This window comes from Chelonoidis abingdonii, chromosome 10 (genome assembly GCF_003597395.2).
Source record: "Chelonoidis abingdonii isolate Lonesome George chromosome 10, CheloAbing_2.0, whole genome shotgun sequence".
NCBI lineage: Eukaryota > Metazoa > Chordata > Testudines > Testudinidae > Chelonoidis > Chelonoidis abingdonii.
This window is the reverse complement of record NC_133778.1, coordinates 33,379,903-33,406,588: the sequence shown is the minus strand read 5'-3', so window position 1 is coordinate 33,406,588 and position 26,686 is coordinate 33,379,903. Positions and strand designations below refer to the sequence as shown.

General features: G+C 39.7%; 1 protein-coding gene across 5 annotated transcripts in view; it reads right to left on the bottom strand.

Annotated features, from left to right (window-relative positions):
• The window catches only part of PDE1A (phosphodiesterase 1A), a 272,702-nt gene that overhangs the window by 88,411 nt on the left and 157,605 nt on the right, over positions 1 to 26,686 (bottom strand). For all 5 annotated transcript variants that reach the window (XM_032783797.2, XM_032783800.2, XM_075070071.1 and 2 more), the window contains exon 2: positions 4,297 to 4,410. In XM_032783797.2, coding sequence (XP_032639688.1) covers positions 4,297 to 4,410 — 114 coding nt within the window. The remainder of the gene's footprint in view (positions 1 to 4,296; positions 4,411 to 26,686) is intronic.

The following is a 26,686-nucleotide window of genomic DNA, read 5'->3' as shown; positions in this document are numbered from 1 at the left end:
AGGGAGGAACCCTAGGAACAGTGAAGTCTGGGACAAAAAGTTTGAACTGAACCTTATGAGGCTTATCTTGTAATGTGTAGCACACTGGAGGAATATCAGGTATGCAGAGCCCCACTGATTTCAGTTGTGCTCTGTGTAAGAGCAGCAGGTTGGCTACATGTTACATATTTGCAGGATCAGGGCCTACATTATTTTACTGTAAGTTTTTCTGTTAATAAATGAAATCCCAGGAGAGACTGAGCTTGGATTCAACACAACGTGTATGAAAACAGACTGATAAAGGTATCTGCTGACAAATAGCCACTAAGTAAAGTGGTGCTAATTAAAGAATGCTCTGCTGCAGTCCTTAAGTAAGCAAATCTCTTGCTGAAGTCAATTTGAGTTTTCCATTATTAAGAAATGTATATTCAGGGCTCAAAATATCTGGGACTAAATGCTTCCAGAGTACTACAAGGAGGAAAGATTAACCCATCCTTTGATGATCTAGGCTATTATTTTTAATCTACTAAGAGATAAATGTAATTCCATTCCAAATTCTCATTGGAGAAACCCTGTGTGGAACAAAGCACCGGCTTTCCTCTTGGATGGGTAGTAACTGTGACCACACAGAATTGTTTCTTCCCACTTCATTCACTGGGACTTAATATTTTATCATTCCTGCCAAATGACCGATTTCCTCTCCAAAGACTGGATAGAATTTGTCTATAGATTATACCTAAAAACTTTATACTGGGGATTTGGAACACAGTTTACCACTAAGGCTGATTCAAGTGCAGTTACCTTTTCTGCATTACCCATGACAGAGTGCTATGTAAAAGAGCTAGTATTATTATGAATACATTATAATGGAGATTTCAGTTCCCTGTGCTGAACAGTAGCCCTTTTAATTTCCAAACTGATTTCAGTGGTGCAAAATCAAGACTGTAAGAAGCACCAGAGAGAATATTTTGTAAATATAAGGCTGTGAACTGGCTCAGGGTTGGGCAGCAGACTGTGTACCCGTCATAGGTCAAACTCTCTCTCTCTCACACACACACACGCAATAAGTAAACAAATAACAAATCATGAAAAGTAAATTTTAAAAATTATTTCCATTTTTATTATTTAACAAGCCACTAGTAACAGAGGTAAGAAAAGCTGTCATATGTATGTGTGTGTGTATAACACAGAATACTGGCAGCTCAGCATACATTTATAAAAGGAAATGTTGCCAGAACTTGGTGAGCTTGTGAACTGAGGTCAGCACTCATTTTGAAGTTGCATTTGAGAATAAAAATTATCAGTAAGAGTAAAAAAAAAAAAAAAAGAAAAATCTCAGGTTTCTTTCAATTTTGTGCTGTGAAAAATGAGATTATCCTACAGGGAATTATTTTAAGAATAAATGTTGCTTTGCATAAGGTCAGAGAAGAGCAAAATGTCTTTTATTCAAAGATTTAGTTACAGTTCTTGAAAATATTTTAACAGTCTCAGGACATAAAACTAGTCTCCTTAGGAAAGCAGCCTGCAGGGAATGGGAATTTTCCAAACCAGTGTGAAATGACATACGTTTGTTCTTATTTGGGCAGTCAAAATAAGCTTGCTAGCCCCCTAATGGTGACTAAGTCATTTGAGGATTTGCTCATACTGAATGTAATGCACCTGATCCAGCCACAGAATACGTTTGTGTGGCATTTTATCCTGCTGTTTGTATGAAATTCTACCTGCTGGCCATCATGGGTGCTTAGACCTGCTCAGTGATGTCCTTCCACACAAAGCCATAAAACTGGATAATTTATTATAGTGGTTTTGTTCATATCCCCACAGTACCCCATGTTTGAGAGGAGCCCAAACTCACATTATGTACATAGTCATGGTATTCCTACTGAGAACTGGGTTAGGAATGGTACATCCCTCTAACCACAGTGTTTGAGAAGTGGATTGAGAGAATACTTTCCACACACCAGCAGTGCTTTATGCCTTTGTCTATAGATGACTATGCTGAAATCTATTTAACATAGCTCCCATTATTACTAATGGGAATTACATGCTTTTTTTGGCCATGTAGCAATAGAAGAACTAATCACTATGAACTGCACGGTCCCCTTTGAAGTAAAATGGTAAATAACTTTCTAAAGGTTCCTGGGGAAGTGAACTGCACAGGCAACCATGAGAAAATAATTGTTTATAACTGGCAGTGGACATGGCACACTGGAGAGATTTAAAAAACAAAATTACAGGGGTTCTCAAACTGGGGGTCGGGACCCCTCGGGGGGTCATGAGGTTATTACATGGGGGGGTCACGAGCTGTCAGCCTCCACCCCAAACTCCACTTTGCCTCCAATATTTATAATGGTGTTAAATATATAAAAAAGTGTTTTTAATTTATAAGGGGGGCTGCACTCAGTGGCTTGCTATGTGAAAGGGGTCACCAGCACAAAAGTTTGAGAACCACTGATTTATTATCAGGAAAGGCATAACCCAAAGAAATGTGCAGCACTTTTCTAAGGGCTTGTTCACCTGAGGAAACCATACAGGCTAAAGAGTGTGATTTTTAAACAGCCTTCATTAAACCAAAAGCCTTGAGCAGACACTCAGTTCACTTTAAAGCAGGTTTATTTTGGTTTAGCTTTAGTGAATTAGGAACTGATTTAAGTTAAACTGAAGTAAATGTCTGCAGTGGGTTTGCACCAATTTAACTAAATCAGTATAAAATGAATTAAATTAAATTGGCATAGCTTTCTCATGAAGACAAGGCCTGAGCCTCAACTCAAGCCTTCTACCTTAGCATCTTTGCAGAGGGTTGGTCAGTAGTAGCTCTAAGGTCAGCTTTTCAAGTTGGGCACTGGAACTTGTCTTAGCTCTGTAAATGCTCATTACATCTCCAAGTCAGCCAATTACTTAAGCACATACCTAACTTAAAAGCGCAATGTTCCTTAGAACACATGACAGAGGTCAACGAGGCTCCTAATGAGCTTTACATTAGGTCCTGTGCTTAAGTACCTTGCAGAACTGGGGACAATCAGGGCACTTTTGAAAGTGTCTCTCAGGACTATGTAATGGCAGACAGGCTACTCAGTAAAGTTCTTCTGGTGCTACAGCTTTGCAACCCCTTACAGGAATATGCATATGCTAAGGACAGGAATAGGGCACTGCAGCAGCTGATCCTACCTGGCTCCTTCTGACGAACTACTGTGAATGGTGCACAGACTGCTGCTGAAGATCAATTTATTTTGCAGTGATTTCGTTTTCTCATTTTTCAGAGTAGGGCAAGCCCCACAATCCCCCCATGGGAGAGCCTTCAAAATTATAGATGTGTAATGCTTGGTATGTGAAGGTTTCACGTTAATGGAAAGGGAACAGAAACATTACATTAGTATTTCCATCCATCTTTCTAAATGTAGAAGCTATTCTATTCTATAAAGGTTCTAATGCTACACGCATCACCATAGTATCTGAGCACCTTCCAATAGCGCATTAAGCACATTGAGATGAGTTAAGTCCTTGAAATGATTATTAAAAGGTCAGGCATTCTTAAATTGAATAAGGAAACAGGACCAGACACATTTTCAACATGTAAACAATATTGGAGAAGCTTTGGCAGGCATTCGTGGAAGCACATTCAGTTCAGGAGAAAACTTTAAAAGGTCAGCACAGTGAAATATAAGACCGAGGGAAACACCAGAAAGTTGCCTTACAGTTAGTTTAACTTCAGTTACAGGGCAAGTCTTAGAATTATTTCAAGAAATCAAATATAGGAATATTTAGAATTTACAGTCTCATTAAAGTCAAACCATTTAAAAAAAACAATTGCAAGTAATAGTTCTAGTAACAATCATCAAGTTTTTATATTTGTAAAAAACAGAATAAAACAAATCCTAGTTTTTCATAAAGTTCTTTATTGTGGGCCAGATTATGATTCTCAGACATAGCGTCATTAGCATTTCACTTGACAACATCTCTCCTTCTCTTCAACAGACACGTTCGTGCCGTAAAGTACCCCTCACAGTGATGAAGAGTATCAGAATCTGGCTTCTGGATTTTTCAGTTACACCCATTCATAAATTCTCATGACATAGGATTGTGCTTCACCCATTTGCCCATTTAAGTAAATGGGAACTGAGCAAGCTCTCCAGAAGGTGACATTTGATCCCCTGAATCTTAAATTCTTTCGCTTGCTCTTAAGACCTAAGAGCCATATTCTGTCCTTATGTCTTCTGCTGAGCACCAGCTGATGTCAGTTGGAATTAAGAGCAAACACCAATGGTAAAATATGAGCCCCCATCATAAAACTGTTGTTTTTCCCCCTTGAAAACTTACCTGGTTTCATCAATATAAACTGCTTCCAACACAGATGCTGCATATTCAATATTCTTTTTTAAATCCACCACATTAACATCACCTTTCTCCAGTTGCTTGACCAGGCATCTTAATCTGTTAAAAAAAACCCAAAATATAAACATCATTGTATGTCCTGGAATTCAAAAAATGTAGCAACTATTTTAGTAGCTCTATTCTATTTTGAGTTTAGGAAATAATACAATTGTCCACAATGCAAGCAGGAAACCTTTATCTTGTCTCTTTTCTATTAAAAAGCACCTCTTTTTAGAACACAGATAATACTAATGAGCAGTGCATTTTTACAATTTTGTGAATTAGTAACATATTAAGATGAGATAATTAAGATAACTTCAGTAAAATAAGAGGAGCTCAATAATTATTAGCACAAATATTTTTTAATATGATTATACCTATGAAGGTTGTCTCTCTAATTTATACATAACTTACGATATTAGCAAGAAGTTGATTTAGTTCTAAAAGGCCTGCCCTTTAAAAACAATCATCTGTCAACAAGATTCAGTGAAATGTCAGCCTTCGTTTCAATTCCTGTTTTCACTTTTATTTTCTCCTCCAATATATTTTAGCCTCAGATTTTGCTTTTGTTATTAAACTAAAGTTAAGCTCTATTGCTATCCTTTGTTTAGAGAGGATTCATTGTTTTTGCCAGATGCAAGATGGTAACTATAGCATTAGAAAAATCCAAACATATTCCCCTGTGTGTTTTTTGGTTTTGAGAACATGCTTATGCATTATGAAGTGGATACGCCCAAAAGTTAAATGCTTCCATTTAAGTGTCCATGGCAATCAATTTATCCTACTAAGCTATTAGATCATCAGATTCCACCCATTCCCACTGATGGGGGGAAACTCAGTTCTGAGCCTGCTTAAGTTAACCATACAAAGCAATGCAACTTCAGTCCTATCAATGACAGTTCACTGTTGTTCCAGACATACAGGAAGAAAAGCAAGAACAAGGGACGTAGTTTAATTAGGCCACAACTTTATTAACTGAACTCCTCTGAGAACTACCTGGCAATAACTTGTACACTGCATGTCACGATTCCTTCCTTAATCATTTGCACTCATTGGGTGAAGGTTGTTATCAGCACACACTCCCCCACCTCCCTGCCAGCTGTCCCCAGACTGTCGCTGGGATCCCACCACTCTCACTTCATATAAGGGTAAAGGGACTTGTCTCTTCACAATGTCAGATATTAGAAGCCCTGATCCTGCTTCCCAGGATTCTTTAGGGGATGCCTTCCCCTAAATCCACGTCCCATTCCAGTTTATCAGGGAACTGGACTCACTATGGAACGAGTACCTGCACTGGGCACCTGCCAAGTTGTGACAACTTGAACCATTCCTCCTAACCTATCTAGGCAAGTCCTGGAGCTGTTGTGGGGAAGGTGAAAATAAAACAAAAACTCCTGCTCCAGCCAATCTGGAAGTGAGGGGGAAATTCCTTACCAGTCTCAAAAGAGGCGATCAGTGCAATGGCCACACGAGATCACAAAAACCTGGCCTACTGCAATCCCACGTGTGGGAGAAACTGATATGGGAGAGGGCTCTGTCTGGCAGAACAGGACATATATGGTCCACAGAGAACCACTGGCTTACCTGAATTCCTCCTGCCAGTCTGCAGCTCAGATGATGCCCCCTTCCCAGCCCCAAAGAGGTGGTGAACCATTAAAGGAGCCATAACCCTTTTCTTCCTACTTGACCAGACACAACTTTTGAGACTAATGGGGAAAAAATTAATCCCCTGAAAAACAGTGTACAGGTTTTTCAAAGATGCATTTTCCTTTTTCGAATATGGCAATTTATTTTATTTCAATGCTGAAATGAACCACAGGATTATATGACATGACAAATGCATATCTTTAAAATGAAATATGCCAATTCATTCCTTTTAATACAATTTTATTAAAACTATCATCTTGACTTTTTTCAAGCTAATGTAGAAGTGCCAGCTTTTGGCTGAAGAAGTGTATTTAAATGTCTGAATCTCCCTTCAGAAATAATTTCATATTTCTGCCCCTTTTGTGAAAAAGCAGTTATATTTCCTATCCCTGTGGTTCCAGTGAGACACTAAGATAAAGGTTAATTAATTAAAAGTCATGTGGAGCCAATGTCCATTCCTTATGATTATTATTAGGCCTGTACTTACTATTGGATCACTCTTGTTTAAAATTTACGGACTTAAAATTAAAATGCTATTTGCAGCAAAACTCTTACAATAAATTTGAAGTATAAAAGCACCATCTTATCACCACCAGTATCATGGTTCAGGCATGGACCAGGACTGCATTGTGTTACACGCGCTACAGACACAGAACAAAAGGACAGTCTCTGTCTCAAAGAGTTTACAATCTAAGTAATCAACCATAGAAACCAAGCTATTTTTTCCTCTATATTGTTCTGACATGAGTACAGATATGTTCTGGTCTCAGCTAGAGTTGCCAGCCCTCCAGGGTTGTCCTGGGGTCTCCAGAAATTAAACATTAATCTTTAATTAAATATTATATCATGTGATGAAACCTCCAGGAATATGTCTAACCAAAATTGGTAACCCTAGTCTCAGCCTTCCTTGCAGAACGCAGGCCCATGGGGATATTCTTGATAAGCAATGTTTTTAAAAGGACCAGTACTGCTCCCCTTAAGTCATGAATAGTTGTGCGACTGATGTCAATAACAACAGGAGCTGGCTACATTTTCATTTGCAGCTCTTTGCAGAAATAGATATTAACCACCTGCACTTTTTAAACTGGCTTTACAAGGACTCTGAGGTTAGGTCAGGATTGCCTTCAGAGAGTGCCAATTTTTCAGCAAAAACAGTCTGGCGTTCATAAAATGTTGATTTACACCATGTGTGGGAACCAGAATTTCTGAGGTTCATTACACATCTGGGTTTTGAATCTGTTTCAGACCAGGGTAACCCCCTTGACTTGAGTTCAACTCCTGATTTACACTTGTGTAAGAAAGAGCAGAATCAGGTCCAATTTTATGTACTGTAACATATATATACATGTGATACTCTGTTGTACCGAACTAGCCTTTTACACCCCTCCCCTTGAAAATTAAAGTGATCAGTTCTGACTTCACCAACATTACAAGAAAATGAACAGCTCAGTTAGGTTTAAATTATTTCAGCTCTGTCCACAGCTATCTGGGTAGATCAGTCCAGGGCCATATATAAATACATACATATTTGAATGCCCAATACCTTCCACCTGTTCCTGGTTGGACTACTGAAATCTGCTTTCTTTTGCACATGCATTTTCATTAGCTGAGTGGGTGGTTTATTTTTTTGTATCTCAAGTACGGATTCTAATTTAGAGTAGAATAAGCAAAAAATTAAACCTTAAGCAATAAACCCCTAGGAGATCCCTTACACTTTCCCAAAAGACATGAAGTCATAACTACTTCAGGCAGAATGATGTGCAGTGAGCCCACTTTAACCCTCACAGCTCTGAAGGGACTCTGTATAAATTAGTAATAATCAGGGCACACGATAGACCAAATTCTGCCCCACTATAAACAGCTGCAACTCCTCAGAAGCTAATGGAATTGTGCCTCACAACACAAGAGATTAATTTGTATGTATGTATGCATAAAGAAGGGAAAGAAGATTCAAAATAAAAGTGTTGTATTATTTAAATAACTGACATTCAGTTTGACTTCCTTATTTGTTCAAGTAAAGAATAAATATCTAGAAGCAGAAGCTCATCTAGTTAAATGGATGTTAGTAATCTGCAGGAAGTGACTGAGTGGCTCTTATTACTGAAAAAGAATCATCATATGCCAAAGCACCAAGCACTTATGGTTCATCAGTATGTTTACTCAAACATTTTAAAGAGTTCTCTGCTGTATTTTAATGAGTGTAGAGGCCACAGAGCATCAGTGAAGATATAAATATGGGGCTTCATTAAAGACCCTGAGATGGAGAACTTAAAAGAACATGAAAAAATCACTTTTCCTTTACCACTATAATTACAAGAAATCCCTAAAATTACTCTAGTAGAAACTCAATAAGAAATAATGTTCTTCTGTCTCTTCCCCCGATCCCCTACACACATTTTGTTTATTTTGTGCACTTGTCATCCCTTTGCATATTGTCAGTTTCATAGTTTTGCTGATGGAAAGGTGCACGCATCACCTAGACTAACATGATGACAATGACTCTCCTGGACTGCTGTTCTGGGGAGCTCACTCTGCTTCTGCAAAAGGGTCTTCTTCAGTAAGAGCAGCAGAAAAGCTTGGATCAGAAGAGTCTTCTTTTCCTATGATCTCCAGATGGAGCTGGGGAATAACAGGAGCTGTAATAGCCTGCTGGATGAGCCCCCTTTCTTCACACATTAGAATCTTACATAGGACTAGAGAGAACAAGAAGCCTGGTAGGGCAGGGAATCCCCTCCATGGAGGCTGGGGAACAGGGCCGCCCAGAGGATTCAGGAGGCCTGGGGCAAAGCAATTTCAGGGGCCCCTTCCATAAAAAAAGTTGCAATACTACAGAATACTATATTCTTGTGGGGGCCCTGCGGGGCCTGGAGCAAATTGCCCCACTTGTCCCCCACCCCAGGTGGCCCTGCTGTGGAATAACTAAATAACTAAAACCTGGAGAACCAAGGGAGAGTAGTTCTTTCCTCCTCAGCGCCCTGCACAGAACAGAGAAGCAATGGAAACCTGGAAAGTTTCCACCCCAGACCTCAGTAAGAGGCAAAAGGCCCATGTGGACAAGGTGATAGGAACAGTGAGGGGGATGATTCTTCCCTCATGGGAGTCCTCTACAAGTCTACGGAGGTGTTTGAAAGATAAGAGACTTTACCTCAACACTTGATGCTGTTTGCTGAAGAGACAAGCAGGAAGATGCACAGAGGGAGAGGGCGGGGCCTGAGCATCTTTTGTGCTATTTCTCTCAGACTTGCCCTGTACAAAAATACCCTTATGAAACAGAAAAACCCATAAAACTTCTTTTGGAAAAGGAATTTTAAAATACAGATAGAATCTGGGGGTAGGGAACTGTGTACCAGGATGGGAAGTGGGGGAATGCAGCCTGAGAGAAGATGTGATATTTTGTGTGTCCTTCCCTGTGAAAAGGGAAGGGAATGACACAATTTAGGTGCTCTTCAAAATGTTCTCCACACTGCAGCCCCTAGCCTTCCCTGTAAGAAACCTGTTCTAGCTAAAAATCACCCTACTGAGAGAATACACTGGGCATTGCTTCTACTCTTGCAATTCCTGATTTGACATGGGCAGGACTTAGCCCATACAGGACAAACAGAAACAGGAGAATCATGTATCAGAGGGGCAGCCGTGTTACTCTGGATCTGTAAAAGCAAAGAGTCCTGTGGCATCTTAGAGATTAACAGACATATTGGAGCATGAGCTTTCCTGGGTGAATACCCACTTCGTCGGATGCATTACATGCACCCAGGAAAGCTCACGCTCCAATACGTCCAATATGCTCCAATATGTCTGTTAGTCTATAAGGGGACATCGTGTCTTTTTATTATTATTACAACTAAAACATCATATCTGCAGTTATAGTAGCATACTGCTATAGTCACGTGAAGCGTTGGAAAGAGAAATCAGCATTCCATTTTCAAATGAACCGTGTCTCATGCCAAGGTCATTCGCATCATAAAAACGGGGCAAGGGTTTTCTGAAAGAAAAAATCCTAATGTCTATTCTGAAAGTTAAATAAAATCCAAATTAGTGTCTGTAATTTAAAGAGATGTTTTACAGGCAGAATAACAAAAACATCTAATTTAAAACCTGCATTCTTTTTGTATTTTTGGCTCTAATGCAAAAAATATACAGTAGCCAGCCCAGGGTCACAAAGGTGATGGGGAGATAACCGCAAAGAGTTCAACAGGACGGCAAAGACAATGAATGACTATGATCTAATTGTGTGAATAACTAAAAGAGACTATAGTCAAATCTAAACATGAGAATTATCAGACCAGCAGGTGGAAAGTCCTCTTTCAAATCAGATTAGCAGAGGAAATGATAGGAATAGTGTTCTTTTTAGTCACCTTAATTAACTGGTCATTTACCCATTGAACTGTATATCACAGAAGATAACCTAGCAATGGAAGCTCTAGAAGTAAAGCCTTTCAAGCCAGAGAAGCATGGTGCGTGGAGTGAGGGAAAAGAAGTGAAGACCAACACAAGGTGCACCTGTTTAGGGGGAGCTGCCTGAGACATTGTGTCTGAACTAGGCATGGTTTCTGTGGGAGAACTGGCTGCTGCTGCACCCTCTTGGAGAGTCCAGAACCAGATCTGCTGGCTGTTTCACAGAACCACCAAGAACCACCCCTTCTATCACAGGTATGTCTAGGGCACAACATTACCACAGTACCCGCTGACTGTACTGTACGGCTAACCCCTAAGGACTAGGAATGTCTCTGGCCCTGGCACAGAGACGTAAAGGGGAAGGAGGCAGTTCTTGTGCTCTCTTCCTCCCTTGTGGAAACACAGTCTGTCTGACAGTACTACCTATGCTCTCAAATTATTTTAAAGATTTCCCCATGTGGATTCCTCACACAATGCTAGTAAAGACAGGGCAATTCAGTTTAATAGCACAGTCCTGAAAAGTGAAACCTGTGGGTGTATCTCTGCACTCACTTGGAGCCCCAGTGAAGTCAGTGCTGCTCTTTGCAAGATCAGGGTTTTGGACTGTAAGTTCTAGGCCAGGGACTGTGTTTCTGACAGTGGTGAACTTACTGTGTTCAACAAATAAATATCAATGATTGTTTTTTTCTTGACACTGTCTCCACTATTTCTCCACCTCCGTTCTTTTCCTGTATTGTTCTAACCCTTCTTCCCTTTATTTTCACTTTCTCATTCCTTCTTTCTAATCTTCCTTAGTATTTTCTTCCTCTTCTCCCTTTTCTTCGGTCTTCTCACTCTTTTCTAACCATCCCTGTTTCGCTTTTCTAATTTTCACTTTTGAACTTCTCAGTCTCTCCTTAACCACTGCACCTCAATCTCTCCCTTCATCCATAACACACTCTCCCCTGTACACCACTCACAAATGCTGCTGCCCCGTCATTAATGTACAGACACGCAGAGAGGCCTGCCACATGGAGACGGAGGTGGATCTAGATGTCCACACAGCTGTCTATCCTCCACTCCCCCTCCAAGAGATGCCTGTTCCCCACAATGAAAACCAGTAACTTAGAGATGCCTGCATCCTCATCCCTCCCCAGCCCCCCCTGCCGCCACCGCCCTTTCACATACAGAGTATCTGCCTAACACTAATATCACAAGGTCTAGGGGCAGGGGCTCTCTTTTCTTCCCTCAGATGAGATTGGCACACCACTGACACTACTTCATGTTGTGGTTCTCCAGTAGGCCAGAGTGCCTCAATCCTTAGTCTGCCATGTACACAGCTCCCTCAGTGTTTGAATTTGTTATATTGCCATGGCATGCATTGTAGAGAATCTCAGATCACAGCATAGACTGTTAAATTAAAAATACAATAGGCAGCAGAGGTGAGCCAGGTCAGCCCTCCTAGTATCTCCATCCCAGCTCCTAGCCCCACTCTTCTCCACTGGTGCATCCCACCCCACATAGATGGATCTAAATTTTGTTGGGGCATGCAGAGATTGGATATGGATTAATGCTTAAATTACCACCCAGTGGAAGGGTTCTATGGGGAGCCTATAAATCCTGGGGCCTTCTGGGAAATCTGCCTGTCAGCCACATTGACCTTACAATATGACATTACGAAGATAGCAGTGTATTGATACAGTTTGCCTTCTTCAACAGGTTTACTAGCCTAGTGGATGGGAGGGAAGCAGTAGACAGGATATATCTTGATTTCAGTAAGGCTTCGACATGGTCCCACTAGCATTCTCATAAGCAAACTAGGAAATGTGATCTAGATGAAATTACTCTAAGGTGGGTGCACAACTGGTTGAAAGACTGCACTAAGGCCTGGTCTACACTGGGGGTGGGGGGTGGGGAATCTATCTAAGATACTCAACTTCAGCTATGAGAATAGCGTAGCTGAAGTTGACGTATCTTAGATCGAATTAAAATTATTTATTTTGCTTCCTCGCAGCGCGCCACGGCTCCCCCATCAACTTTGCTTCCACCTCTCGCCAAGCTGGAGTTCCACAGTTAATGGGAAAGCAATCAGAGATCAATTTATCACGCTACACTACACGCGATAGATCGATCGCTACCCACCAATCCGGCGGGTAGTGTATACATACCCTTAGAGTAGCTTTTTGTCAAACTGAGAGCATGTATCTAGTGGGATCTCACAGAGGTCTGTCCTGGGTCCAGTACAATTCAATATTTTCATTAATGATTTCAGGAATGAAGTGGAGAGTATGCTTATAAAATTTGTGAATGACGACACCAAACTAGAAGGGAAATTGGAGAATTGTTTTGAAACCAAGATGATGAAATTCAATAAAGATAAGTGCAAAGTACTCCACTTAGGAAGAAGAAAATCAAATGCATAAATATAAAATTCATAGATTCTAGGACTGGAAGGGACCTCGAGAGGTCATCGAATCCAGTCCCCTGCCCTCATGGCAGGACCAAATACTGTCTAGACCATCCTGGATAGACATTTATCTAAACTAATCTTAAATATCTCCAAAGATGGCAATTCCACAACCTCCCTAGGCAATTTATTCCAGTGTTTAACTACCCTGACAGTTAGGAATTTTTCCTAATGTCCAACCTAAACCTCCCTTGCTGCAGTTTAAGCTCATTGCTTCTTGTTCTATCCTTAGAGGTTAAGGTGAACAAGTTTTCTCCCTCCTCCCTATGACACCCTTTTAGATACCTGAAAACTGCTATCATGTCCCCACTCAGTCTTCTCTTTTCCAAACTAAATAAACCCAATTCTTTCAGCCTTCCTTCATAGGTCATGTTCTCAAGACCTTTAATCATTCTTGTTGCTCTTCTCTGGACCCTCTCCAATTTCTCCACATCTTTCTTGAAATGCGGTGCCCAGAACTGGACACAATACTCCAGTTGAGGCCTAACCAGCGCAGAGTAGAGCGGAAGAATGACTTCTCGTGTCTTGTTTACAACACACCTGTTAATGCATCCCAGAATCACGTTTGCTTTTTTTGCAACAGTATCACACTGTTGACTCATATTTAGCTTGTGGTCCACTATGACCCCTAGATCTCTTTCTGCCATACTCCTTCCTAGACAGTCTCTTCCCATTCTGTATGTGTGAAACTGATTGTTCCTTCCTAAGTGGAGCACTTTGCATTTGTCTTTATTGAACTTCATCCGGTTTACCTCAGACCATTTCTCCAATTTGTCCAGATCATTTTGAATTTTGACCCTGTCCTCCAAAGCAGTTGCAATCCCTCCCAGTTTGGTATCCTCCGCAAACTTAATAAGCGTACTTTCTATGCCAACATCTAAGTCGTTGATGAAGATATTGAACAGAGCCGGTCCCAAAACAGACCCCTGCGGAACCCCACTTGTTATACCTTTCCAGCAGGATTGGGAGCCATTAATAACTACTCTCTGAGTACGGTTATCCAGCCAGTTATGCACCCACCTTATAGTAGCCCCATCTAAATTGTATTTGCCTAGTTTATCGATAAGGATATCATGCGAGACCGTATCAAATGCCTTACTAAAGTCTAGGTATACCACATCCACCGCTTCTCCCTTATCCACAAGGCTCGTTATCCTATCAAAGAAAGCTATCAGATTGGTTTGACACGATTTGTTCTTTACAAATCCATGCTGGCTATTCCCTATCACCTTACCACCTTCCAAGTGTTTGCAGATGATTTCTTTAATTACTTGCTCCATTATCTTCCCTGGCACAGAAGTTAAACTAACTGGTCTGTAGTTTCCTGGGTTGTTTTTATTTCCCTTTTTATAGATGGGCGCTATATTTGCCCTTTTCCAGTCTTCTGAAATCTCTCCCGTCTCCCATGACTTTCCAAAGATAATAGCTAGAGGCTCAGATACCTCCTCTATTAACTCCTTGAGTATTCTAGGATGCATTTCATCAGGTCCTGGTGACTTGCAGGCATCTAACTTTTCTAAGTGATTTTTAACTTGCTCTTTTTTTATTTTATCTTCTAAACCTACCCCCTTCCCATAAGCATTCACTATGTTAGACATTCCTTCAGACTTCTCAGTGAAGACCGAAACAAAGAAGTCATTAAGCATCTCTGCCATTTCCAAGTTTCCTGTTACTGTTTCTACCTCCTCACTGAGCAGTGGGCCTACCCTGTCCTTGGTCTTCCTCTTGCTTCTAATGTATTGATAAAAAGTCTTCTTGTTTCCCTTTATTCCTGTAGCTAGTTTGAGCTTATTTTGTGCCTTTGCCTTTCTAATCTTATTCCTGCATTCCTGTGTTGTTTGCCTATATTCATCCTTTATAATCTGTCCTAGTTTCCATTTTTTATATGACTCTTTTTAATTTTTTAGATCACGCAAGATCTCGCGGTTAAGCCAAGATGGTCTTTTGCCCCACTGTCTAGCTTTCCTACCCAGCAGAACAGCTTGCTTTTGGGCCCTTAGTAGTGTCCCTTTGAAAAACTGCCAACTCTCCTCAGTTGTTTTTCCCCTCAGTTTTGATTCCCATCGGACCTTACCTACCAGCTCTCTGAGCTTACCAAAATATGCCTTCCTGAAATCCATTATCTCTATTTTGCTGTACTCTCTCAACCCTTCCTTAGAATTGTGAACTCTATGATTTCATGATCACTTTCACCCAAGCTGCCTTCTGCTTTCAAATTCTCAATGAGTTCCTCCCTATTTGTTAAAATCAAGTCTAGAACAGCTTCCCCCCAGTAGCTTTTTCAGCTTTTCTGAAATAAAAAGTTGTCTGCAATGCAGTCCAAGGACTTATTGGATGGTCTGTGCCCCACTGTGTTATTTTCCCAAAATACATCTGGATAGCTGAAGTCTCCCATCATCACCAAATCTTGAGCTTTGGATGATTTTGTTAGTCGTTTAAAAAGAGCCTCATCCACCTCTTCCACCTGGTTAGGTGGCTTGTAGTAGACTCCTAGCATGACATGACCCTTGTTTTTTTACCTCTTTTAGCATAACCCAGAGACTCTCAACACTTCCATCTCTTATGTCCATCTCCATCTCAGTCCAAGTGTGTACATTTTTAATATATAAGGCAACACCTCCTCCCTTTTCCTCCTGTCTATCTAAATGGAGAATAACTGGCTAGGCAGTAGTACAGACAAAAAGGATCAGTTGGTTTCAATGGGTCACAAATTGATGATGAGTCAACAGTGTAATGCAGCTAAGAAAAAGGCTAACACTCTGGGGTGTATTAATAGGAGTGTTGTATGTAAGACACAGGAAGTAACTGTGCCACTCTGTTTGGCCCTGGTTAGGCCTCAGCCTCAGTACTGTGTCCATGACTGGGTGCCATGATAAGAAAGATGTGTGTGGAAAAAGTGGAGAGAGTCCAGAGGAGAGCAACACAAATGAGGAAACCTGACCTGTGAGGGAAGGTTAAAGAAACTGAGGATGTTTAGTCTTGAGAAAAGAAGACTGAGGGGGGACCTGAAAACAGTCTTCAAATATGTTGAGTGCTGTTACAAAGAGGGTAGTAGTGATCAATTGTTCTTCATGTCTACTGAAGGTAGGGTAAGTAGTAGTAATAAACTTAAATCTGTAGCAAAGGAGATTTCGGTTAGATATTAGGGGAAACTTTCTAACTACAAAGATAGCTAAGCTCTGAAGCAGGCTTCCAAGGTGGAATCCTTATTTCTGGAGGTTTTTAAGTACAGGTTAGACAAACATCTTTTCAGGGATGGTCAAGGTATACTTGGTCCTGCCACAGTGCAGGGGGCTGGACAAGATGACCTCTTGACATCTCTTCCAGCCTGATATTTCTATGATTTAGAATCATGGCTCATATTTGTGTAGAGGAGGCAGAGCCAGACAGAAGCTTCAGCTGTTGACAGTGTGTCACAAGACAATGTCTAAGAGATTCAGAATAGGCCAGGCAATCACAAAAGGACAGAGGATGTATAATTAAATGATAACAAGTGGGTACTGATGGCACTTTTGTCTCCTGGATAAATAAGCCTGGTAGAGTACGTGGAGCTGATCCAGAGCAGACAGAGTAGGACACTCCACAGGGATAATTTGTATGATTATAATTACCTGGAACATAGCAAAGGTTATAGAATGATTTCCCCCAGCAGCCAAACTAATTAAATGGGTGAGCATGGCATGTGAACTGTCAACAGATAGTTACTCAATGTTGCATGAAAACAAAATATCCATAGAGATTAAGGCAGAAGAGCTGATGGATTTAGTACAGAGATCAAATGCTTGAGGAAACAATAAATATGCCAATTAATGAGACAAAGTAACAAGTAGTTACAACACACTTGGCCCAAAAATCAAGAAACAAAGGAAATTATAGGAACAAAGGATAAAGTTCCAAAACTGAATTGTTGTTCCAGTTGTACTGGACTTTTTCCCCTCTGTGTTAGTTTTCCTTTGAATTAAGTGTGGTAAATGCAAAGGAAATATAAGATAAGTCATTAGGCAAATACATAGACATGAATGCAGTTACCTCTTTCTCAGGGGTTGAGATTTATGGCCTGCAAACTGCAATGCTAACAAATAATAAACAATAATGATAATAAAAACTGAAGGAAGGGGGCCATAGTAATAAAATAAGAAAAATGAACTATTTTGAAATCAAGACAAAAAAGGAGGCAGAGTGATTGATGCATCATGCAAAAGAAATTCTTGGCTAGATTTGTGGACAACAAAGCATAATCTTCTTAGGAAGATCAGTAACCTCCTTCCAAAACTAGCAATTGTGGTTTGCAAGGATGAATCTGGATGAGGAGGACATCTGCAATTGGTAAATTGTGTGGCAAGAGACCCCCTCTCGTAGCACATTTTGTTAGACTGAAGTTGGGTGCTTGCTGAGCACCAGTATCATGGCTGAGTAACAAGCTTAACATACCAATAGGCAATTTAGAGAAACAAAGGGAAAATGAGGTTTATTATTATCATTTAACACTTATACTGCAGTAATTCCCAGGACTAGTTGGGATAATCCTTGTGTGCAAAATGTATTAATCCTTTGAAAAATAAAATTGGAAAATACTTCTCTGTTTAGTGGAGTAAGGGCACTTGATAATGTTTATTTTAGTGTATAATTGCATGTTTTATTTAGAAATTTTAATATTGAACCACTGTCTAGAAAAGTAAATAACTGCTCATAACTATGAAAATATGGGTATTTGATCCCTTAAAAGGAACTTTTAAAGACCTAAAAAGGGAATAATTTGCATCTTAGAATTGAAAGTCGGGGGAGGAGGTAAGCTATTCTGATAAGGTGATTAGTGATGATTTGTTCTTTACAAGTCTCTAGTAACTTTAGTAAGTTTGTAATTTTCCTCAAATTACCTAGCCCTCAAATTGGAAACCAATTTTACCACCGGTAGGCGACACCCGCAATAACCTGTTAAATAATATTCACAATTGACAGAACCCATTACTCACCCAATAGTTCCCCAACTTCCAATGGCAGCAAATATATCATTATTCAAAACATTGGCACCATGAGCAAGGGGCCAATGGACCATCAGTTATAAGAACACATCATCCCACTGCACTAAAAATAAGATTGTTTGTTTTAAACAATCCCCTGCCCCCTCACAAAACAAACCCAAGATGGCTGGACCCATATCAGTTCTGAGCTCAGGTAGCTGCACAAAATACTTCAGGCATTTAGAGGAGAACCAAGAAATAGGACGATAATAACCCAATATCAGAACAACCATACCAGCTAAACAAACTAGCCTATTTCTCTTTTGACTTCTAAAATTCCCTATAAAAATAATCTCCCCTTCCCTCCCATAAGTGTCTCAAAAACAGCTGAACTTTATACTTTACTAGGAGGACTATCTATTGTTTAATTGCATTCCTAAAACAACAAAAGGCACATATCTGAATAGTATGGTGCTTCTGACAAAAACAGAAAAATACCACACATCAACAGAGGAACAGAAATCATACAGCACACAGTACTAAACAACCAGATAGTGCACCTACACACAAAACCTGAATTTCCTACTTTCTCTAGTCATCATTGCTAAAAATATTTGTGTCTAGAAATCTTTTTGCACCTTAACAAAAGAAATAATGGCCTTATGGATGTTTTTGCTGGTTGCAAAATAAATATTGCATGTGAAAAATGAAGATAGAGATGTACTGTATCACAGTGGTTCTCAAACTGTGGGTCAGGACCCCAAAGTGGGTCACAATCCCATTTTAATGAAGTTGCCAGGGCTGGCGTTAGACTGGCTGGGGCCCGGGGCCAAAGCCGAAGCCTGAGCGCCACCATTTGGTGCTCAGGCTTTGGCCTCAGCCCTGGGCAGTGGGGCTCCAGTTACAGGCTCCCTGCCCAGAGATGAAGCCCTTGGGCTTGGGCTTTTTGCTCCCCTGCCCACCCCCACCCCGGAGCAGCAGGGCTCAGGCAGGCTCAGGCTTCAGTCCCCTCTTGGGGCCGTGTAGTAATTTTTGTTGTCAGAAGGAGGTTGTGGTGCAATGAAGTTTGAGAATCACTCCTGTACCATATAAAACTATGCAATGTCAGGCCTCATCACATACCTGGATGAGAGACCTCAAAGAAAGACCAAGGAAATGCTAATATAGATTCAATAGTTGTGTTTTTTCCTTCTGAGTCAGTATTAAACTAGATTTCAGAGTAGCAGCCGTGTTAGTCTGTATCCACAAAAAGAACAGGAGTACTTGTGGCACTTTAGAGACTAACAAATTTATTTGAGCATAAGCTTTCATGCTGCATCCGATGAAGTGGGCTGTAGCCCACGAAAGCTTATGCTCAAATAAATTTGTTAGTCTCTAAGGTGCCACAAGTACTCCTGTTCTTTTTGAGTATTAAACTAATGTCTCAGAATAGCATCAATAACGACTAGGCTGCGACATGGCCAGATAACATGGCTTCAAGCATCTTTACAGGGCTTTTTGATCATGTTAAGCTACCAAGACAGAAAAACATCCATTTTGCCAATCAAGACAAGGCCTGTATGTCAATGGCAGAGCCGGACTAAGGTCTCCGGATTCTTACTCCACTGTCCCAACTTGAAAAACACTCTTTTCTTACTGGTTATCTCACATTTTCTTTCTATTTTTTGGGCAGCATCTCCCACTGTCTTCCAATACTGTGAAACATGAGGATATTTCTTAATATGTAAAAAATATCACATTTTAAGGGCAGCAAATGGGTTTTGTGATCTTATTTTTGAGGCTCTCCTGTAACTGAGCATATGCACAGGAAACATTCTTGTTGCTAAGGGTTTCAAGAATTACATCTATTTCACTGTTATTTTAAGCACCACCAGTGGTACATTCTGATCTGTAATTATGATTCAGTCATTAGGAAATAAATATTCAATATGCTGTAAATTCAGCTGATGTTCTGATATACTGAAACTACCCCATACTGGAGGATTAAAATGCAAATTTTGGCTTCTGCAGATATATATTATACACCAAAATCTACATTTTGATAGAGACAAAGAAGACTATTTTGGTGGTGGGAGTAAGGTGGGTGTGAAAAGATTGAGTAGATTTAAGCAAAATAAAGTGGTTTTGTTTCACAGAGGGATTGTGAAAATTCCTTGTGTGGCTTCATTTTGTATGCATCGATCATATGGGTTTCCACAGTGTCTAATTCCATAGTATCTAACACCAATGTATTTAGCATCACTTGGGTTTCAAACATATAGGAAAACTTAAAGCAATACTCAGTCAAAACTTCTGAGATTTTTTTAATATTGGGCTGAAACCATGCAAAACCACAAAATTTTAAATGATTTCCATGTGAGACCATAAACAGACCCAAGCCCTACGAAATGTTTGTGAACTTTGGCAAAATTCTCAACTAACCTGGTCCAAGTATTTGTAATGAAAACCAGGTGAGTTTTGCCAAGTTTCCTTAGAAAAGTTTCCAATAGCTCTGATAAACTATCAGCACACGATTGTTGATGCAATGATGCAAGAAGCTAATTTGATTCCTCCATGGAAATAGGTTTTTCAGGTCCACGCCTAGTTGAGTGACCCAATGGATCAGATTGTTTAGTTTATTTGCATTTATTAAGACTTTTTTTCCCAGTTATGTCTATTCAGTCCTCTGGGTACATTAAACATTTATAATACAAAAAAGTTAAAATATCTCAATTCTGTGACCTGCATTGTGCAGGAGGTCAGACTAGATGATCATAATGGTCCCTTCTGACCTTGAAGTCTATGATGCTATGAGCTTAACCATAAAAACAACAGGCATCCTAAGGAAAAAACCTCCTCAGTCTCCCACATCCTCTGCATTAATGATGAAAAACACCAGATTATTACAATGTTCCATTTAAACAATAGCTGAATGCTCTATTGACATGACAGGATTTTGCCAAGTGCCTTCTGAAACACAAAGGGTTTCATTACATACAGAAGACAATCTATGAAAACAGCCCCCTCTCCCTGACAACAAAGGTGTACATCTGCTTCAGAATGAGAGGAACATGGTAGGGACATGATAGGACACAATTCCCATCCTACTGATCTCTAATCCCATACTATGAACGCAATGCAGAGTATGTCCAGCTATACAGGGTGAACCAGACAACTGCTGAGAGATCCACATTGTCAGAGTGGCCTTGAATTCCTGGAGTGAACTACGGGAGGCACCATCCCTTTGGACATTTAAGCTATTTCATGTACCATGTTTTGATAACAACATGAGAGGGCACCATGCTTGTAAAACTCAATTGACTCTTTATTAAAAGAACTATTAATAGAGATGCAGCCAGCATTCTAGCCATGTGCACACAGACTGACTCCCTGGTACCTCCTCCAAAAACTCTTCTCCCTTTTGCAACTTGTGCTCCTCCCTCCAAGTTCCAGGCAGGTTGCTACATAAGTCACCATGAATAATTTAGATTATCTCAAAGCACCATTTACCAACTCAAGCAAGGATACTATGGTGCAAGTGAGGTGATTTATGCACTAATATTAGTTCTATCTTTACCCTGTGACAGGACTCACATACCAAATGGACAGAATATCAAAATGGATCTGGAAGGTCTGAATTTAAAAATCAGCTGTCAACAACACAGCCATATCAGCTCATCAGCAAACTCAGTTCTTGTTGAGAGAAGTGCTCTGAGGTCATCTGAGTCAATAAGAGCCCTCCAGCATCAAAAAGCCCATATTTGTTGACACATGGAAAGTCAGGAGCCTCATCCAGAATCAAATCATCGATGGTAGAACTGCTCAGGAATTTTTTGATTAACTATTGTTCACTGTTTGCAGGAAAGGGTCAGTTTCAAGTAATTTTTCAACTTGTAAAAATTATAAAAAAGTTCTAAATTATCAAAATATTGCTTTGACCTTTCCTAAATAAAATCCAATTTTCTGGTTCAAAACAACCTTTCATTTCAAAATTTAAGTTAAATACAGTGAAACAGTTTAAAAATAAAAAATAATCAAAATCAAAACAAAACATTCAGAAATTATTAAAACAAATGTTTTAACTGACCCAAACTGATTTTTTCCTTCAGATTTTTTAGAAATTTGAGATTTTTATTTCTCATTCCGACTTGGAACAGGAACATTTTGAGATACTTCAAATTTTCCTGGGACATGAAACACATTTCCTGCCCAGCTCTAACAGATGGTAACAGTTTTATTATCTACCTTGTATTAAACAAGATTAATCTAAAAGTATGATCTCTTAAAAAGACATCATCCCACGCCCCTCTAAACACCCTATTTATAGCGAATGAGATAGAAATTAAATGTACATTTGTCTCACATCTTCCCCTTTGCCTTTACATATCTAGTCTTTCCCTGCTCATTGTAACAGAGAGCATAGGATTCAAGCCTCCATGAGTATTTCCTTCCTCCCATTCAGTTGCCATACTCCCACCTAACAGCCATGTGAGCAAATTAAAGACAGGTAAAGTAAAATCTGTAATACTGATTTGTAAATTGCAGATTATCCTTTTATTGGCTTTCACTGTTTTTTTTAATCTGGAGATATAAATCCAAATTCATCCTAGAAGTAATACTGCTGACATCACTGAAGTTATATCAGTGTTTAATTTTGCCCATAACAGTCCCTTCTGCATATGCACATGACAGAGACAGAGAGACTGCTTTTTTTAAATGGGTGGAAGTTCTCAAATATGTGCAGAATATTTGTATGTCAAAGTTTTTATTAGAATTTAGCTAACTTCACTATTAAAAACAAGCTGAAAATTAAATGTAAAATATCCAGCTTGTCAAAAATCATGCCTGAAGATGAAGAAAAACTTTTTAGGAAGGTTTAAACTCACACTGAAGTTAATCCAACACAAACACCAAACTGCATGCATCCCTTATTCCCCATTGCCACGTTAGCAGCTTTAAAAGCTCCATTTTTGCTTCAAACAGTGTTTTGATCACTGTGTTCAAAAGAGCTGTTTGAAGCAAAAGTGAAGCCTTTAAATCTCCTAAAACAGCCACTTGGATTTCTTCCTCTCCTTGACAAGATCTGGGACCATGTCTAGACTCTCAGGATTCCTGCAAGATGGATCTTATGGGGTCTGCATACCCACCATATTTTTGAGAACACCAGCACAATAAAGTGATGAATGGGTTGCTATATTGTTGAACATACATAGTACAGTGAGCTGCTGACCCACATTATACCATTAGCTCACATAATCTGCTATCCTTCCTTCAGCAGAGGCCAGTGACACGGCCAAACAACATTAAACCAGGCAGATAACAATGCTTAACGTGACTAGAGGGGTCTCTTAGACGTTAATGTTTCTATGTACCATAAACATGATTTTTAAATGACACAAATAAGTACTATGATGAAGCAGAGTTATACTCAGTATGGACTACAACTTGCATCTGAACAGCTCAATTACTATTAGCTCTTGTAGCCTAACAATTCAATTAGATGATCACCTCTTCGTACGGAAAAACGTGTGGCCAGGAAATGGAAAGCTCCAAATATATTCCCTCACAGAGATCTCCCTCACATCAGCTTGTCAGAGGGCAGGACTTACCCTTCTCACAAGAAATGCACCAGGCAGCCTGTGGAATAAGCCCCCAAACCTGGTGAATCCATGGGAAACAGTGTGAAGCCACCTACGCAATACAGAGAATATGCATCTCTTCACTGGCTCTGGTTTCTAATGGCCTGTCTCCCATACAGTACTGCCGGAAAAAACTCCCTGCCACAACTACACTTGGAACTCATGGAAAGGACAATATACTCTTGGGCTATATTATCTTTTTTGACCAATTTCTGTAGTACTGGAAGGGGGAAGAGATGATGTGTTCCCTTCCCCCATCCATAGCCCATACATTCCTCTCCCTTGCCCACTATTTCTCCTCTCTTCTTCCCCAACACCAGGCAAGGGTGATGGTTCTTTTACAGGGATGGCTGAGTGTCATAGTATTCTTTCCTCAGTCTGAACCTTAGAGTCCAAAAAATGAGGTACTAGCATGAAATCCTCTAAGCTTAATTACCATCTTAGATCTGATATGCTGCCACCAATCAGGATTCTGAGTACCTGATAAACTCTGGTCTCCCCAAACCTTCCCTGGGGACCCCAAGATCCAATTCCCTGAGTCTCACAACAAAGGGAAATAAACCATTTCCTTTCCCCCTGCTTTACCTCTCCAGATCATTTCCTGCCTGGGTACACGGAGATTACTGGCTTCAATCCTTGGAAAACCACACACAGAGAGCATCGGTTTCGCTCCCCCCTTCTTCCCTCACCCAAGGCAATACAGATTCAAGCTCCGTGCAATAGAACACAAGAGAAAAATTTAGCTTTCCCTCCCACCAGTCTTGGGGGTACAGATCAATACCTGTAGCATTAACAAGGGAGTAAAAAAATCAACTAGGTCTTGAAAAAAAGTTTTTAATAAAAGACAAAAAGAGTAAAAATAATCTCTGTAAATTTAAGACGGAATATTACAGGGTCTTTCAGCTTATAGAAAATGGATAAAGAGCCTTACCCAGAAAAAATGCAATTTAAAATATTTCCAGCAAACCACACATTTGCAAATACAGAAAAACAATTTAAAAGACTATACTGTCTTTCTAACTTTGTACTTACAAATTGGAAACAGAAGATTAGAGAGCCCATAGATACGTGTGGTCCTTCTCAGAGCCCAGAGAGACAACAGACCAAGAACAAAGGACCCACACCCAAACTTCCCTCCACCCAGATTTGAAAGTATCTTGTCTCCTGATTGGTCCTCTGGTCAGGTGCTGCAGGTCACTGTTTGTTAACCCTTTACAGGTGAAAGAGACATTAACCCTTAGCTGTCTGTTTATGACACTGAGCCACCTCCTTCCATGTGCAGTGTCCATTCCATGCCTAGATCTAGGGGTGAGACAGTCTGAGTTGGTATATTTTTGTCTAAAACTCACGCTTTGACAGTTTCATGCTACAAAGGAGCAATTTCTCTTTGCTACCCTCAGAGAGAGCTATCACATTAAAAGTCACTTGGCGTTCATTTTGTTAAATACTTCACCAGTCAGAACTGGAAGTCTTGTTAGGAAATGACTTTAATCAGTAATAATAATAATGAAATAAAGTGATGTCTCTTTGCTTTTTAAAGCCTTTTTTGTGATTACTAAGGACAGATTGATAAGTGTGGCAGGTTGAAAATGAAGTCCCTGTCGAATGATCAAAGGACACTACTGTCTTTGACATTTAGTAAACTTGTGTTCGATTTTTAATAAAATAACTCATGAGCAAACAACTTTGCTTCACTAAAATTAAAGTATGTACTATTTTCGTCATAAATTCTCCATGCAGTTTGACTGCAATATATATCAGAGATCAATTAGTTAGATTTGTGGTGGGAGAGGGAATATCTTTGATAGACAATGACAGAATTCTCTTCCTTAAAGGCACGGAACAACATACATAAATAAAGCTGTATATTTGCAGTAGCCATGACTTTTGTGGTAAAAACATGTGATAGGGAGGGGAAGGGAAACACCTAATAAGTAGTCAAAGTCTTCATAACCCAGGTCTCTGCTGCAGAGATCCAGTAACAGGATCAGGACCCTAATGAACAAGATTTCACCAGAAATATTTACAAATTAGGATATCTATGCCCCATATTTAAGGCCCATTGAAATCAATGGGAATCATTCCATTGACTTCAGTGGGCACTGAATCAGGCCCAGTGTAGTTGAGTACGGCAGGGTCATCTGGGTTTTTGAATGGTTTAAAACTATTAGTTAATTATTACTATTATTACTGTGGTTGTTGCTGTTCAAAATATTTCTATTGGAACAAGATTCTCCTTTTGCTCCAGTAGTAGTGGAGTGCAGTCTGGAAACACAATGTCCTGAACTGTAAAATAGCAAGCTCTTCAAAGCATGGACCATGTCTCCAGATGTGTCTGTATAGTACACAGCAAGATTTACAGAAGTGCTGGACTTTTAGCACATGAATAGTTACAGTGACTTCAGAGGGGATGACTCTCATGCTTACATTTTTGTACATGACTTTTCTTTGCATGACTGGAGCCTTGACTAGGACCTTTGGGTGCTATTGAAATAGAAATAATATTCCCAGAGTAATTGCGTGCTATTACTTTGAAAAAATAGTGTCTAAGTATATAGCCACTGGATATTTTTCTCCTTCCCACTTCCACCAAAAACACATACCTATACCGCTCAGTGGCGCAGGGTAAAAGTTCAATGGAAACGGCAAAAGCAACCTAGTTAAAACAATACACAGTAGAAAGAAAAATATAGATACAGATAAAAGAGGCAAATACCCCCATGTTCACTAGCTGGCTAACTTATTTAATGCAAAGAGTAATTACGATCCGTCTGAGCCCTCAGTCATATTTTTGGTTTAGAAAAGGTTTTTTTAAAATTGAGTCTCAGTTTTCCAAAAACATATGATTTTTAAATAGCCATCATAGTAACACAAAGTAAAAGTTATGTGATATTAACTATTGGCTAAGGATGGGTTAACTTTTTCGAACTGTATTTCAAAATGTGTCATGAAGCATCAGGAGCAGTGGACTCAGACTACTTCTGAAGGGATAAGTGTATAAATCTAAAGAAATAAAAAGATTTGCATTATGAACTATCATGTTCTACGGCATAAAGTACTAAAAACGAATTTGCTGAAGTGGCCTGAAAAACAATGTTACCAAATTCATTTCTGTCTCTTTTATTCTGAAAAATTGTCCTGAAAAATTAATAAACAGTTTTCACTAAGGAAGAGATTTTTTCTTCAAAAGGCTGAACAAGACAAATGCACCAGCACAATAGCAGTAATAATTACAGTACAATTTTGCAGTAAAATCACTGCCATCTCCG